The sequence below is a fragment of the Danio rerio genome, chromosome 7 (genome assembly GCF_052040795.2).
Source record: "Danio rerio strain M-AB ecotype USA chromosome 7, GRCz13ab, whole genome shotgun sequence".
NCBI classification, from domain to species: Eukaryota; Metazoa; Chordata; class Actinopteri; order Cypriniformes; family Danionidae; genus Danio; species Danio rerio.
Window position 1 is genome coordinate 39,346,249 of NC_141027.1, and position 18,061 is coordinate 39,364,309.

The following is an 18,061-nucleotide window of genomic DNA, read 5'->3' on the forward strand; positions in this document are numbered from 1 at the left end:
AAACAGCGTGTAATTGAAAACAAATGGAGTACTTTCATTAGTTTTATTAAAGAAGTGGAATTAAGGAAGAAGTTGATGAATAATTTTTTTTTTTTACAATCCAGTTCCAGTCGTATAGTTCTGCATTGATATATTCTCCAATATATATTCTCAGTATGATTATAATTGTCATGTTTGAATAGATTACCATTAATGACAAAAAGAGCAGTTTTACTTTTATTTATTTATTTTTAAAATATTTTTTTATTTTTTTGTTTGTTTGTTTTTAGTTTTTAATATAAATAAATATATACTCATATTTGTATAGTTTATAAATGCAACAAAGTTATTGTTGTAAAAAAATGTTTGTAAAATGTTGTTATTCAATGTGTACAAACAGAAAACGAAAATAGAAATATTATGAAAAAAGAAGAGAGAACAATCTATTGTCCTGCCCATAGATTCTGCATTTCAAATGTCTCGCCAAAGTTGGCCCATGGTAACATTTGATTTGGCTCACCAGCTAAAAAGAGAGGGAGAATAATGGGGATGTGGTTAGGCCGATTGCTTTCGTTTTGACCGAAATCGTCATTTCGAATTTAACGTAATCTTTTGTTTCTTTGTTTTAATACCAAGCTACAAAAAATCCAGCTGAAATGAAATGATTGTATGAAATGTTGTATCAATTATTTAAAATGTAAATACTGTCACTTTACAGAAAGTTCACAAGCCATCTGAGAGCAAATCAAAGTGAAGGCAGAAACAGCTCGACTAGTGTATTTAGCATTAAACTAATTGTTTTATAAATGAAATTGTTTATGTTTTACTGTAATAGGTTCAGTATAAAATGTTAAAATGATACTGCATTAGTTAATATGATTTAAAGTAACATTTTTAGAAAATTCCCCTTGGCAGATTTATTGTAATACGGTTTTATTCGGCCCACAGCTCTCAATCAAGTTTGTTTTTTTTTGCTTTTTTTGCTTTTTTTTTTTTTTTTTTTTTGAGTTCATACGTTTAAAAAAAAAAAACTAATCTAAATATTAAAAAAAAACTTTCAATGATTTAAGATGCTGATGACCGTTAAAGTTTGTGAACATGGTCTTGGGAAGATGTTTTAAAATAAAAACTTCAATGTTGTTTTGAAAAACATTATAGTCAACAAATAAAGTCTCTTTGTACTGATTTGGAACAACATAAAGATCTGTAGTTGATTTTCACATTCTCTAAGCTAATATTTGCTTTTCATGTCAGCATAATGACTTTCATGAAAGAGTTATTTTATCCAAACCATCGTACAGTAGACGGGTTCATTATCAGCTGCTAATAACTCAGATGGCTGTTAGCTTGACAGCAGCTTCTTCTTTGTAGAGGGAGAAGCAGAGCATCAAGCCGCCTGGTGGCAGTGTGGTTTTCGATCACGTTGTACAAGTGCCATATTAACAACATTAATTATAATGTACTGAGAACTGCACGTTTAACATCAATTTATGACACTTTAATTGCAGTTGCTTCTGAATTGTAAACGATATAAATGCATGCATGTGTAGGCCGGTTCATACATGACTGTCGATTCCTATTTGTATGCGGGAACGAGAACGTGATTGTACAATCATGCATGTGTGTACAGCAGGATAATTGTGTGGTTCAGAGTGAATAAAATAGAGCGTTTCCTGCAGCGCAGAGCTTGATCCCATCCTCTATTTATAGCTGCCTGAAAAAGTCATACAGCACCGCAGCCCTTGCTAATCTCCTCGCTATGTGTGTGTGTGGGTTTGGGTTTTAATGGGGTAAGAGAGCTCAAAACAGAGAATGAGAATACAAACAGTTTAGTTTTTTTTTTTTTGCTTTTCCATTTTTTGTGTGTTTGTGAATGCTTAATCATTTGTTATTGTCTCAGGTGTAAATTATTATATATTTAGCTTACAGATATCAGACATCATTCAACAAGTCTATTTAAGGGTGCTGTATTTAAGTTTTTGACTCCTCTAAAGCATAAAATACACTAATATGTTTGCAGATATTTAAGAAACATGCTAAGTGAACATTCTTATTTATCTGAAAAACAATTCTTAAGTCAGATATTCTGCTTTAAAAATGTGTGTTACATGCTGGAAAATCTGTCTTTGTTTTGGTCATTTAACCCGCCCAATGCCAGTTTAGCCAATTATATTTCAGCACCCCGGGTGTATTGCCTTGGTTGGAAAACTGCAAATTTGATTCATTCAGTCAGAAAGGCTCTCAAAGTATGTATTCGTGGCCAGAAATGTGACTTTCAGGTGCAGAATCCGAAAAGACATGCAGATTCAGAGTTTTACATTAGGTGGTTATTAATTAGCTAATAATATAAATATAATGAATGTAAACAATAGGTGAGCAGGTTACATTGCAACCCTTTGTCCTAACAACGTGCTACAGTACATGACAAGCTTTGCAGTGATGAGCAATTTGGCAGTTTGCACTAGACAAAACACGACAGAAATTTAAATACAGCCATTCAGAAGCACAGAATATTTGTGCACTCACTGCACTCCAACAGAACGGTTTATAATCAAATTAATACATATTAAACCTCTTTAACATTATTAAATGTACATGCTGAATCACTGACATGTGTTGGCTTGCACTTAGTCACAGTTCTAAAGTTCAATTTCAAGCAGTTTATTTTACTCTGAGGTGAACTATCTGCTGCTGCTGTCAGTAATATGGCAATAAATGTCATGTAAATGGCATTCAAATCCACATTATTAGCATGTACCACTGAATACAGCACATGAGGTGTACCTGAGCTGATCGTTGTCAGTTTATCCTTTTGTTTACCTATGAGAAAGAGAAATAGTGTTTAAAATATATATTTCAGGTGTTGATTAGGACAAAAACTCCTTTTAATATGGAAAATATTCATTCTATGGGATGCTGTTGCTTTTTTAAAAACACTATTTAAATCTGTCTATGCTGGTGTCGTCAATCAGGCAACCTGCGCTTGCTTGTGTTTTGAACCAGTAGTGTAATACCTTGTTCAACCACTGGGTGTCAAATTTACATACTGCAGCTTTAAGTTTTTATTTTATTTTATTTTTATTGTGAGGATGTGTTCATTCATTTCAAATAATTTTGTAATTCTTTTTTGTAATATTTAGTCTTACTTGAATGCATTGATGTTTCAAACTGAATAAAAACATACAGTTAATATTGATTTAATAATATTTCACAATGTTATAGTTTTCATTGTATTTTGTACAGCAGTGAATACTTCTTTTCAAAAACATGAACTAATGTTTCCAGACTTTTGATCAGTACTGTTCACTGTTAAAAACATTTTGATGCCATACATGAATAAACAAACAAGCAAACAAACAAAAACTTTTTCCAAGTTGATAAGAAATGTGTCTTAGACACCAAATGAGCATAGCAGCCTTTGCAACTCCCACATGGTCACCCACTGAAGTTAAGCAGGGCTGCACCCGGTCAGTACCTGGATAGGAGACCACATGGGAAAGCTAGATTGCTACCGGGAGTAGCGTTAGTGAGACCAGCAAGGGGGCGCTCAACCTGTGGTCCGTGTGGGTCCTAATGCCCCAGTATATTGATAGGGACTCAATACTGCTCAGTGAGTGCCGTCTTGCAGATGAGAGTCTCTGTGGTTGTTAAAAATCCTTGCCTAATTTGCCCACTGACCTCTGTCCATCATGGCCTCCTAACCATAATTGGCTTCATCACTTTGTCTTCTCTCCACCAATCAACTTAATCTGGGGTCGCCACAGCGGAATGAGCCACCAACTTATCCAGCATGTGTTTTACGTAGCGGATGCCCCTCCAGCTGCAACGTAAGGAATAATAATAATTATTATTATTATTATTATTATTATTGTTAAAATGTCTAAATTCAGCTTTGGCAAATTTCAGCTGTCCTGGTGATGATCTTCTGCTCTTTTCAGCAGGTTAAGGGATGCGAGTTTCTTTCTTTTCCTCCACATCCTAATTTGGTAATGCTACTGATAATTGCTAATACCCCTCTTGATGTATTTAGCACATGTTGGTCGGCTAGAGACTATAATAAGGAATTGATTGAATTGAATGATGGAGTTGTTAGCTGCGTGATGTCTATGTAATGATCATTACCTTCCTGCATCCCCCAGCTGTTTGATGCAGTGCGACGTGTCTAGTTGAAGCGCAGACAGGCCGCTGCGCCGGGCATAACTTTCATCTGATTATGTCATGATTGTATAACCCATCTGATAGGAGCTTTTGTTTATGGCTCCCGATGGAAAACATCGAGCGAAGCCTCAGAGCACTTTGAGTTCTGATGCTGCTGCTGTCATGTGTGCTGTGATTGTGAGATAACAGCCTGCCTTTTGTCTTTAGGGGCTCTGGGTGCTTGAGATGTACTGATACAGTGTGTCCTTTATCTTTCCTTATTTGAACTTCACTATATCTTTCTCTTACTTCGCCGTTAGATTCTCTTCATAGTTAATGCGCCATTTATCAACCTTAATGATTCAACCACTACCTTTTCTCTTACCACTTTTTTTTCTTGGGTTCACGCTTAGCCGTCAGAGTTTTCCACATCAAAGCTGTAGTTTTCATCAATTAGGCTTGTTTACTTCGAGTGTGTGTTGTTGTTTTTTTTTTAGTTCTGTTCAGTAACACCACAAGCATACAACAAAGCTACTAAATGTCAAGATTCTGCTTTGTTTTTTAATGATTTTTATATCTAAATATATGTCTGGGTTTTATTTTTATTGAAAAAGTCTGAAAATGGCACCATAAACGATTTCAGATATGATTATGTCCATTCGCTTTTTGCTTTGTGCTCCGAAAGACTTGGATGTTTTCTTTCTTGTCAATACTTAAATATAGTTTCTGCAGTCTTAATGACGTGGTTACGAAACAGTAGGAGACTTTCAGAGTTTCTGAGAACCCTGGCTCACCTTCCCATAATTGACATCCCTCATTTTCCCTCAGCTTTTCTCCTTCCGTTTTCGTTGTGTTTTCATTTGGATTTCTCATTTTTTTCATGCATATCACATTTTTTGATTTATTTAATCAGTGACACTTTTTTTTGTACGCAATTTTTTTTGGCAACTGTTCTGTTCCTGATTTGTTGTCAGCCTCAGACACTCACAATCAGTCACACTGGCGTACGACTGTTGATGCGCTTGGCAGGCATTATTATATCCCTTAACTCCCTTGGGCACAAAATAACGATCTCTCGCCGAGGCAACATTGAACATGCTTTTGTTCAATTCCAAATCACACGGAATCGCTTATGAAAAGAATATTAAATTAATAAAAAGAGCTAATTAGCCTTTGTGGTGTTCTCTTTGTGGTGTTAAGTGCTGAGTTTGCCAGGGTGAGCTGTGGGTGAACAAAGTGACAGTAACTATTGTCTTCTTGAATCTCTAGAAATTCTCTCTCTCTTCCTCTCTCTCTCTCTCTTCCTCTTTCTCTTTCTCTCTTACTCGCTCTCTCTCGTCTGTGTAATGTTTTTCCACCAGTTAAGCTTTTCCACCAAATGAGATCAGACTGCTACAGGGTGAAACATGCACTAGTGGAGATCAAAGGATAGTGTATCTATCTCCATCTCTCTCCACCTTCATATTCCTTTTTCTTTGTCTCACATATTATTACTATATACTATCAACAATATGTATTATGTTTTAGGTATTGCTCATATATTAGCACAGTTCAAACCAGACTGCCATTGTGAGTCTTTGCATATTACTTGTTTTTACTTACTTCCAACATTAAAGCACAAGCCTACACATCATTATGATTTGTTAGCAGCTGGACTGCGGTACGCTGCAGCATTTGTTTTTGTTGGATGCAGATATAATGACTGGCCTGCTGTTTCAGGATGGAATATTCCTCTTGATAATGTGTGTGTGTGTGTGTGTGTGTCGGTGTTCCTTTAGGGTTGCAGAGCTGCAAAGGAAGCGTGTTTCCAGTGACAGTTCGGTGGCAGAAGCACTTGCACACAGTGACTCGCTCAGATCAGCCAAGCCAGCTCTCTGCAGGTAAGAGCTACTGAGGGGAAGGTTTATTCTCTCTGAAACTCTCTCCAGCCACATAGATCAAGCCCACTGCCAAGCACAAAGGCTTAAAGTTTTGCTTATTCTTCTTGATTTACATTTTTAAACCCCTAAGCAGGATATTGAATTCTGTGATGGCTATGAAAGATGCTGACCCGCGAATTTCTATAGCTAATCTTTATTATAGCAAAGAAATTCCTCCACTCTTCTATCTGTTTTTGCAGGGCTTCGTGGTTTATTGATAATATATACAATAATTGAAGTATCTCAACTTATAGATTTTGTGATAACTCTCTCTATGAAGCATTTATTGTAGGTGTAATGCTAATGAATAGAATCTTAAAGGGATAATTCACCCAGTAATAAAGATTTACTCACTATTTTCTAATAGTTTACTTGTTCTAAAGCTCTTTGAAATGATTTCTTCTGTTGAACTCAAAAGACAATTTTTTGAAGAAAGCTGAAAGCTGTAATTATTAACACTTAGTAGGAAAAACAAATATTATAGAAGTCAGTGGTTACAGGATTTCAGCTTTCTTTAAAATCTAAAGAAACTCAAACAGGTTTGGAACAAGTAAAGGGGGAGTAAATCTTTATTTTTGGGTGAACTATCCATTTACTGTAATCATCTAAAGTCCAGAATATGTCGCTCATTACTGTTCAGATCTTAATAAAACCATGTCAAGATATGAATTTAGGAATGAAATTATGGGATATATAATCTAGCATACTGTAATTTAGGTGGATTAAGTGTAGTATTGTTATTGTTAAGATTATTCATGATTAAATAAAACAATTCATGGTTTCCGCTACATTCATTCTTCCATGTCGGGATGCCACACCAAAATTTGTTCCCGTCACAGCTACATTATAGCTTCTCATACAACCTTCAGTTGCTGCTGTTTTTTTTTTTTTTTTTTTTTTTTAAATTAAATAGCAAGTTATAATCACAGCAAAACATATTAAAATGTGAATTATAACAGAGCAAACTTTTCTCTAATCAAAGTAGTGCTGTGCATTATTTGTTTAACCCTTTAATGCTGACTGGTTGCTCCAGGTGAAGCCAGCAAACACAGCGTAGCTTTCAGTTATGAAGAACACAGTTACCATAATTATGCTTAATTTTATAAATAAAGGTCTATGATTCTGCACACAATTTTTTTTTTATCTTGCTTGAGTTTATGGCTGTTTTACTTTACTTCAGGGCACATTAATGCCGATCTGTAGGTCTATTGGAGACATTCATAAATATTCCAAGCAAATCTAATAAATGTTGGAGACATACTCAGTACATAAAAACATTAAATCAGACTTCAGCAGCGTTTATTTGACAGCGCACAAGAAAGTTGTCAATATCTAAAAGTGAAATTCGTCAATCTGCGCTTGAGCAGTGTATATTTGAGAGCATGCAAGAAGTTTTGTGCACGAACAAAACTAATTTTGTGCTGAATTAGTGCACAAGCAAAGAGATTTGCATGCTCCTTTTACATAAATGCAATCTCGACTTATAATACTACTCTTACTGCATTTATCATTGAAATGATGCCATAGGTAGTTGGAGGATCTGTGTAAAAGACCTGCCACCTCAGCTGAAAAAAAGTCCAAGAAGATACACTGTAGTTGTAACATGATTTATTTGGCAATATACTGTATGTGCATTGCACTTATTTTCTAGTGTAGCATGTTCCAGTCAGGTCAGAATGCAGAAGATTGTATCTTTTAGCCTCTTTCCAAATAAAAAGAGAACATAAAATTAGTCACTACTACAAATAACTATTTGTATAAGTATTTTTGGCCTCATTTTTAATGCGTTTGAGGTTTTCTCTGTGCTTTTGCAACTTCAGCTGTGGCCACCAGGCATTTTTGTTAAAAGTATGACACCTCATTTTCTGTGCAGAAATGCCTTTTGCATTTCTATTGCCCTCTCTCTCTCTGTCTTTGTGTATGAGAGAGAGTGTGTCTCTAATGGGGTTTTCATAAAGGTTCACGTTAAGAACGCATTTAATAGTTCCCCATGAGAATTTTATGTGGGGTGCATGAAAGGTTTGTTTTCACATACTAAGTTTAAGAAAATACTGGAAAATGTATTTGTTTGCTTATAATTAGTCTCCTTTCTAGCATAGTTTTATGCTGCGTCTGCGCATGTGTGCATGTTTAACATATATACAGTAGCTTTTTTCATACTGTAGATGTTGTTGTAAGACATAAATCTCCAGAAGTGATGATTTTTTTATAACTTATATTCACACTGGATCAACTGTTCCTCATGTTATCCAGCTGGACAGTAAAACTCTAGCTTCACATGATGATGTGTATACTGTATCTGCATATGTAATTGCATTCCGTGATCTGCTCTTTAAGGATCCCAGACCTCATAAGGGCATACAGAGAAAAGACCTGACCACTGGTAATGGGCCAAGAGATAATACACAGATAAAAAAAAAACAAAAAAAAAACAAGAAAGCTGCCGGCCATGAACAGTTAGCTTTCACTGCACAGAAGACATAAAGGAGATCACTGGCTGACTGCTCTCCAGTCAGAAACCACAATCACAAATCTCCCTCTTGTGTGAAATCAGCTCTGTAAAGCGCAGAGGGCTGGTCTGGGATCACACACGCCTTTGTGTTCCTAAATGATGCGTTTTTTGGATCCTATTAAGTTTCTCCTGGGGTCGGGGATATCTCTGTAAAGGAAATATCTGTCTGTGGTTTATTATGTAAGAGTCGTATTTGCCATGAACTGGTATGCCCCAGTGGTCTGGCCACAACCCTGCCTGAAGGGAGGAATATCTGGCCAAACTACAGATAATAGAACCACCCCTGTTTGTCATGGTCAGATGTGTCTGGATTACATCACATGCACATGCTTCAAGTCCTTGGAATGTCAAACGATCTGAATTGTACAACACGCAAACCCAGTCATTACTGTATTTTTTCTTTGCCTTTATTTTTCATTTTATGTATGTACTCTCATTATATTTTTACTTCATTCCATATACTGTACTATACTATGATATTGATATATATAACTTTCCACAGTTTATTTGACCCAAACTTAACTTTAAGGGAAAACCTTCCATTTTGACTTAAAACAACTATTATAGTATATATTTAAACTATAAATTCATTTTTATTAGCATTTGTTTAGCAATAAATGTTAATATTGTGTGCTTTTGTCATTGCCTTTAAAATAACAGTGTAAAGACTTTTTATAATTGTAGAATTTTCAGCCAGATAACAATGCTTTTGTAGCATATTTCACATATTTCCTTTGGGAAATACAAATCTAGTTTGTACTGCATCACAGTTATGACAAAATATTAATGTTTATAGTCATGTCTTCGTCATTTTTATGTTATTTTCCATTTATTTATGTATTTATTTATGTTTTTATGTTTCATTTTGTTGTTGTTTTGAAGAGCTGGGGGTGTTCATCGCTCAAATACAACCGCAGCAGATTTCAAACCTACCAGCAGGTGAGCTTTATAGACTGTTTTAATATTTCTCTTTTCTCTGTGCCCATTCAGCTGTCTCTCTCCAGAGCTGCTGTCGATGTTAGCATTGAAACTGTTCAAAGAGCAGCTCTGCTGTTTTAATCCCAGCGGGGATAGTTACTGGTGACCGGTGGCTCTTCTTATTGTGGGCTATGAGTGTCATTGCAGCAATGAGAAAATGAACTCTGTCACAGCAGGACCACACTATTTCTCTTGCTGATTAGTATTATTATTTTTTTTACCAGCATTTTATGTTCCTTATTAGGTCTAGCTGGCTCTGTTGACATGGCTCTAGTGGGCAAAAGTTCTTCAAAGAAAAGCACAGCCCATGTAGCAATTAACCCTGTTCTGGCCTAATCTAGTCTGTGCTGGTCCAGTTTAGTCATTCCTAGTCTGGTGTGTTCATGTTTTGTCTTGTCTGGCATTCTCCAGGTGATGTCTGTCATCCTTTCCTCTAACTAATGTTTGCTTGAAGACTAAGGGCCAGTTCACAAAGATAATCAAAACGTATAGCGAGGTGAAGGGAAATAAAAAATATTTCACCCAGAAAAAGTTGTAAAATGCTGCTTTTCTTATTTAGATTATTGTTGTTATGTTTCTAGTTCTAGTAATGTCTGAATATTTTTAAATCAAGAAGCATTTTCTAGACGTGCAAACAATTGTCCTGAATTTAAAAAAAAAAAAAAAGTCAAAATTAGATGAGTTTAAAGAAGCAAAATATGTAATCTGCTAATTGGTTAAACAAAACAATCAGAATGCCAAAGCGAAAGCAAGATTATTTTGCCTACCCTATTGGTGATTTGTTTTGCTTGTTTTATGAAAAAACTCATAATATATACAAATGAAAAAAGCATAATATTTACAAATATGACGATATTTTTACCTTGTCGAGAAATACTTCCTGATTAAGTTACTACTTTAGATATTTATATATGAAACAAGACAAACTCTCAGCAAATGTTTTTGCAACATTTTCAGTGTATTCAACAGATGTTTTCAATTATTGCACATTTTCTTTATTTTATTTTTCAATGTCTCACAATGAGCATCCAAGGTATAAAATGATAATAAATTAAACTTTCTGAGATTAACCAGCCCAACCTGAAGTTGAGTACTAAAAAAATTGTGTTTTCTAAAAGCAAAGATGTGTTCTTGTTTGAATAAGCCCTACTTAAAGGAATATAGTTTATCAAAAATAAGAGCAGGGGAAAGTCCTGTCATCAGTTATTCACTCCAAACATGTTAGACATTTTATTCTGTTTCACAATAGTGTTTACAATTGATTTAAAAATACAATCATATTAAAAATGCTTCATAAACATCTAAGTCAGATTAAAAGTGCCCAAATTGATTGAAATTTCAATTCAATTTGAAGGGTGGGATAAACCTTTTTTAATCTTAACAAGAGAGCTTGTAAATATTTGATCTCAATGAAAACTGAAAAGTTGAAAGCTTTGTGCATGTGCATTTTTTCATGTGAGACGTGGCCCAGTAAAGTATAGCCCCTTTCACAGATACAGACCTTTCTGAAAAATTGGCGGATCATGTGTGAACCCTTTTAAAAAAAAATACTGGTAAATTAGTTCCGGAAAGAGAAGTTGCAACATTACCGGTAATTTGCCGGAATGCTGCTCTGTGTGAATGCAGAAGGAAAATTGCAAAACAGAGGGTGGTAACGGTTAGAACGCGATGACGCGACACGTCTACTCCAGGCAATCAGAACATTCAGACGCATCTACATCTGTGCTGTTTACGAAAATGAGAGCCTTTGAATATTTTTCCAGACACATTTAGCTGCTAGATGTTAGTCAGATAACGTTTCTATGTTCCTTCTTAATGCCAACTGTGGAAAGAAATATCGATAAAATGCTTATGATAAACTGCTGTTTGTTTACCTTCAAGCTCTACTTCAGTTGCTTGACGTGTGTGCATGTGAAGCAGCCGGTGAGGGTTGTTGCTAGATCGGATATGGCTGCAGGCAGCTGTTAACAAGAATTATTTATGTTATTTATTAAATTTTCCATTTACGCCAGTGCACACACATATTATGTACCATCAACAAAAACCCGACCCCTTCTGTGTTTAAAAATATGAGCACATCCGTTTTCTGGTTAATGATGTCAGAATTTACCTGTATTTTTACCTGGTCTTTGAAAATTTTTAGAAGGGTTTTGACTGTGTGAACAGTGCTTTTTTGAATTTGCAGGTAAAAACGTTCTGGTAATTTTCCAGATATTTATTGCTGTGTGAAAGGGGCTTTCGACACATGCTGATATTGTCGCCGAATGTACAAATGGATGTCTTGTGCATACAAGTAAACAGGGTTTAAAAGTCTTGTGGTCCCCAGCAGAAAGACATTTATGAAAGCCACGCAGGCTTGATTATAGGGTGATAAAAAGATGACAATTCTCAATTTTGGTGAACTGTCACTTTAAGAGATGTCTTCAGTATAGCATAGACCGGCAGACATACAGATCGTTCAACATTTTGCATCCTGAAAACCTTCTTCTTTTACATCACTGTCTTCCATAGCCCGGCTTTTACAGCTCATCAATACATGAAATCAGCTTATGCTTGAAAGTTTGATTAAACCTGCATCTCTGCATCTTTGTCTGCCTGAGAAATTGATTAGGCTTCTGTTGCTGTTGTTTTAATTTTGAATGGAAGCTGTAATTAATTGATGCGTGTTTTATGTTGTTTTTCTGTCCTTAATAAGTGAGGGATTTGTGTTTTCCTCTGTAATGGAATTATAGCGGGCCCATGAGGAACTCTCACTCTAAGGCAGATTCACATCAGAACACAGATACTCCAAGCAAATAATAACAGGAGGAAGCTAGAGCGCACATGAGAGAGATTAGCCACTTATTTCCTTTGCCAGCCATCTTTAATGTGCTCTCTGCAAATGCTAAATTGGAGGGAGCACAATAAAGGTTATATTGATGAAGAGAAGCAAACAAGGAAAGATACGCCATAGAAGAGAGGCCAGTTTAATGGGGCATCGCACCCTTCGTTATTAAGCTGAGATCCCGATGCTACCAAAGTCTGATTGGTCCCCAGTGCGGTGAACTTTAACCTTAAAACCAGCCTATATTGAAGAATATTGAAGTCTCCTCTAATGGTATTGTATTCACAGCACAGGCCATCAAGCGCCCCTCATTAAGACCTACTTTTGTGTAAAAGAAAGACCTCTGCTCATAAATCTTGGTAGTGATTAGAGAAGAACATTCCAGTCCACAATCAATACAATAAAACTAGCTCGCAAATGCGATCTGTCGTATCTGTGAGAACCGTTGGGAGCTGGTGATCTGGCTGAATAAATGCCAGCCTGTCCAGATTCACATCGCCATTCCTCTCTGGAGCTAATGAGGGGTTTCTGGACTCATATCGAATAATTGGTCCAAAGTCACATTTCTACCCTTTCTGTAAATGTGCTAAATTACTAGCAATTACAGCTAGCAAAAACTCAATAACCCCATTAAATCGGCCTTGGGCTATTTTATGTTGTTGAGCATGTGTATGTGTGTGTGTTTGCAGGGTGCATGTGTTTTTGAGAGTGTGTGAATGTGTCGTGAAAGCAAGCTAAAGAACATCAGTAATTACAGCTGCCGTCTGGGTTACATACCAAGAAATGGTTCGGACATGTTCAAACACTGGGTGATCATTTAGACTAGGGGAATAAACCGTTACCAGCCTTTTCTCCAGGGCATGATGGTTAGAGATGGATTGAGATGGAGTCCAGGCTATCATATCAAATGCTTGTGATTCATAGAAGTTGGAATAACATTATCAGTTTTTTTTTTTTTTTTTTCCTATTCACGCTCACCTTTTTCCATCTGAAGATCAATGTTGGTTGTGTATTTCTCCACTGGAGTGTTGCAGTGAGCTTGTCATATAGGAAAAGATTGGCTGCTTTGAGCATTCCCCAAGGCTGACCAGGGCTGAATGCTTTGGAACGTCATTTATCATAATAGAACTGTATGGAAAGATGAATTGTGATTTATAGAGGTTTTTTTAATAGCTGCTAGTTGCGATTTGTGGTTTCACTGATCTAAAATCCACTTACCTGAGCAAATTTTGCTGCCTGGAGGCTGAACCTCAGCTAGAAGGCTTGAGGAGACATGCAAACATTACAGCAAAGGTGTGTGTACGCAAGTTTGTGTGTACATACAGTGTGTGTGTGTGTGTGCTCATGCGCGTGTGTGCATGTGCAAGAAGACGTCAGAGTCAGTCTAGATTTATGAGTCTGCGAAATGCTTTTAATTATTGGACACGCTCAGATTCCTTTACAAAGCTCTCACGCACACACACATATACAGTCACTCCTTGACGTATCACATTGGAAACAGTGTTTTTTGGCTTTGACGTCAGTATTTATGAACCCATTTACCTTTCCCCTCCCTCTTATTCTGTCTCACCCAATTTGAGCCAGTGTTTTCAAAGTGAAAGGGGTTTATTGTTTTACAATGTTTGACACCTTTTGACTTCTGACCTCTACGCTAATATACCAAATATCTGCATAACCTTTATATTAAGTTGATATCAAGTCAAGTCGAGTTTTATAGTCATTCCGCTACATGTGTGGACATACAGGGAAATGAAAAGACGTGTCTCGCAGGACAACACTGGACATAAGAGCTATTATAAAAAAAACTTAACATATACTATAAGATACATAAACTATACACATAAGTAGGGCCAGACAGAATCTGTGGACATGTTTAGCTATTTCTGCGTAGAATTTTGTGAAAAATCTGCGGATTTATGCTGAATGATTTTGGGAGTATCGTAACTTATATTACATAAAAAAATATATATTTTAATAACTTATATTTAATGTTTCCAATGCAAATCCAATTAGATCCACTTAATTGGTAAATAAAGCAAGTCTCTCATATAATGTATCTACGAAAGACAGAAAATATTACTTTACAGACTTTATTGTAAATAAATCATATGAATATATTCATAGTTGTTAATAATATTACTGAAATGAATTAAAAAACTGAATAAGTATACTGTAAGTTAACACAAGTAAATAAATAGACTCAATGATGGGCTAAAAATCTGCGGATTTCTGCATGTGAACATTCCGTGTGGGCCTACACATAAGACAGGCTATACAAGTACTTTTACATGAGACTAAACAATGTTGTACAGACTATTGTACAAGAGAGGTATTAAAGGTGAATATTGTGAAAAAAAGGTATTTATGGTTTTTTGTGCAGAAAAGTTATTCAAGGTTAAAGCAAGCAGTGCAACATGATTGTGGTACATTTATAGTAAGCATAATTTTCCTAACTTAACATAGTAGTTCTAGTAAAGTCCAGATTTCAGAGCTCAGTGTAGTTCAGTTTAGTGTGGTTTAGAAAGAAGTTTTACAGGTGGTTTGTCAAGCCCACTCAATATATTTAATAAAAATATAGGACAGATTCTTCACCACACAACCTTATGGCTTAATCCTCCTTATTATGTAATACTGTTTCTAGTCAAGTTCAGTGTTGAAATATATATATATGTATATATATAAAAAGTAAAGAGGCTGAATGGAGGACGCTTGTTCTTTATCCTCACACTGCAAATGTTGTTTAACTGTTTTCTCGCTTCTATTAAGCGTTCAGTTTTTCCACTTATAAAGTCCACCATGTAAATAGCAAATGCGCCATAGCACAACACAAATGCGCCATAGCACAACACAACTGACTCTTAAAGGGAATGTGAGATGAGACTCAAATTGCTTTAATGCACGTTATGCTCAAAACACACCCATAACTCATTAAGAGAATGAGCACAACCCTGTTAGACCATGCGCTGCTGCGCAAACTATATTTTTCTGTCCTTAAAATAGCAAAAGTGGATTTGGACACGCCCTTAGAGCTTTTGCGCCATACGCTTTAGACTTTGCGCCTAGATCGTTAAAATAGCGCCCTTAGTCTCTGATTTGTCAGGTGTTGCCACAGTGGAATGAATCGCCAATTACTCTAGCATATGTTTTACACAGCGGATACCCTTCCAGCTGCAACCCATTACTGGGAAACACACATGCACTCTCTCATTCACACACACACACACACAAATACACTATGGCCAATGTAATTTATTCGATTCACCTATATATCGCATGTCTTTGTACTGTGGGGTAAACCAGAGCACCTGGAGGAAACTCACACGAATGAGTCTTGCCCTCACTAGCTGCAAACCAGTATAAATGAAAATATATATGATTGGATGCTAATTTTGATCTTTAAAATATACTATGAACTAATTGACTACAATTGAAAAACCTGTTTTTTGTATGCGACAGAAGCCTTCTGCTATCAATCAGCTATGAGGATATTCTAGAAAACATTCAAATCAAATATATATGAATTGATGAAACAAAAAATATAGCTCAAAATGGGACAGTCTAAGTCTGACTAAGACAAACAAGACATGGAAACCCTACATTTACAGCAAACATTGCATTAAATTAGGAAAGGCTGCTATGTATTTCCTTGCGGTGTGTTCCTGGCAATGAAATCCATTTCAGAGGCACACTGCTGTTAGCAAAGTTCAGGATCCAAAGCCCTGTGCGCCACTTGTCTCTTTTCCTTAATGTCCCAGCCTTCTTAGAGTAGGGCGGAGAGCTCTTTGATCAAATATTCTTTCAGGTGAGGGCGCACAGAAGATGTGCAGTCAGGTGGAGGTCTGTCAGGGGAAGAGACAGAGAGGAGGTGTAGTGTCAGCAATGGTGGCATCATCATTAGGAGTGCTCGACCTCAGCTGCGCCTGCTTTCAGTTGTGGGAGGAGCTGAAAAAGGGGACACTTCTGCCTCTCATAGTGGCAAGCACAGTGTATGCTCAAAGTGGAAAAATGTATATTTCACAAATGAAGAGGTGTTTTAAAAGCAAGACACACTCTTTATTAAATACGTAATGTGTTGCTTGATATTGTGCCTTGCTGTCAGGGTTGCAGCTAGAATATGAAAGTATATTTGTGGTTGCCTCCCTACTAATATTCAATTCATGTTTATTTCTATAGCGATTTTACAATGTAAATTGTGTCAAAGCAGCTTAACATAGAAGTTCTAGTAAACTGAAACTGTGTCAGTCCATTTTTCAGAGTTGAAGTTCAGTTCAGTTTAGTTCAGTTAAGTGTGGTTTAATTTTCATTTTTGTAATTTAATTTTGAACTGAGAGCGTGTGTTAGCCTTCGACATTATCAGGAAGACGATTCCAGGGTTTTGGAGCCATAAATGAGAAGGCTCGACCTCCTTTAGTAGACTTTGCTATTCTGTGTACTGCCAGAAACCTTTTTTTAAATCACAAAAAGTGGGTTGGATTGTAGCGAGATAGAAGGTTGGTTAGATAGACAGAAGCTAGATTATTTAAAGCTTTATATGTTAGAAGCATTGTATAGGTACTGCTTAAGCCTGGTTTATACTTCTGCATCGAGTGATCAGTGTGACCCACATCGCATGTCTTGCATGTTGCTGTGCAATTATACTTCTAATCGCTGTTTCTGTTGCTCTGCAATAACACTTCCGAGACGCTAAATGGCATTAGTTTTTTTTTGTGCCTCTGTGTCAAGTTTCTTCACTGGTGTTTTTTCTGACTGCTTCCCTAATGTACAAGTGGCTCAAGATCACTCTTTATTGTATAGGAAGATTAGTCATTTTATTTAAATATCACAAGCATTAAGATAAGCCATATTATGTACACATCATCAGTATTATTGGATTAGAAGGTGTCAAAATAAACATAAATGGTTGCCATTGAGTTTGATCAGTGTGAAACAGCTTGTTGTTTTTTGTCACACTGATAGCCTTGCTGTGATATTAATTTAAGTTTAAATTTGGTCTCTCCTCAATTAATCTCTATTTAGAAATCTAAATCCCTGAGATGCTGTATTTCGAGTGTGTTCTCTTGTACAGATGTTCTTTCTTTTTAGGATTGTTTGAAGATGAGTTGTACAACTTCATCAGGAAAAATATCAGAAAATGATAAAGTCAGCTTTATTGTCAATTCAACTACATGTACAGGACAGACAGAGAATCCAAATTGTGTTACTCTCAGACCCTAGGTGCCTAATATATAATAATAATACAAAAAGTTGAATTTTAAAAAGAAATTACACATTTAAAATAATCTAAAATATAAGTAACAAATACAAATTTGTAAACAGTAGGATTAAACTTAAAGGCATATGTCAAGCAAACCAGAGTTGTGCAGATGTAAAACAGTATATAATGCAAAAAATACAGTATAATGCATAACAGTATATAGTGCAAAAGGCTTGTAAACATGATACTTATGATGAAGTGACACTGTCTTATTGGTATAGAGGGAGGCAGTATGATGTAACTAGCAGTCTAGTGTTACACAAACGGACAGGTGCAGATGTGTGTGTGTGCATTGTGCATCCGAGTCAGAAGTTGAAAACGAAACAAATTGGAATTAGTTCACCTCAAAATAAAAATAAAAATCATTTACTCATTCTGCACTTTTTTTCCACACATGTTTGAGTTTCTTAGTTCCTTTGAATACGAAAGAAGACTCATTGGTCTATCGTTAATTGTGG

General features: G+C 36.0%; 1 protein-coding gene across 51 annotated transcripts in view; it reads left to right on the top strand.

Moving 5' to 3' along the window:
• dgkza (diacylglycerol kinase, zeta a) overlaps positions 1-18,061 on the top strand; it is a 195,478-nt gene that overhangs the window by 155,238 nt on the left and 22,179 nt on the right. For 32 of the 51 annotated variants that reach the window (NM_001442946.1, XM_087259375.1, XM_087259377.1 and 29 more), the window contains 2 exons: positions 5,895-5,996; positions 9,430-9,486. In NM_001442946.1, the coding sequence (NP_001429875.1) occupies positions 5,895-5,996; positions 9,430-9,486 (159 nt within the window). The remainder of the gene's footprint in view (positions 1-5,894; positions 5,997-9,429; positions 9,487-18,061) is intronic. The other 19 variants (XM_087259382.1, XM_087259379.1, XM_087259383.1 and 16 more) reach the window with 1 other exon arrangement.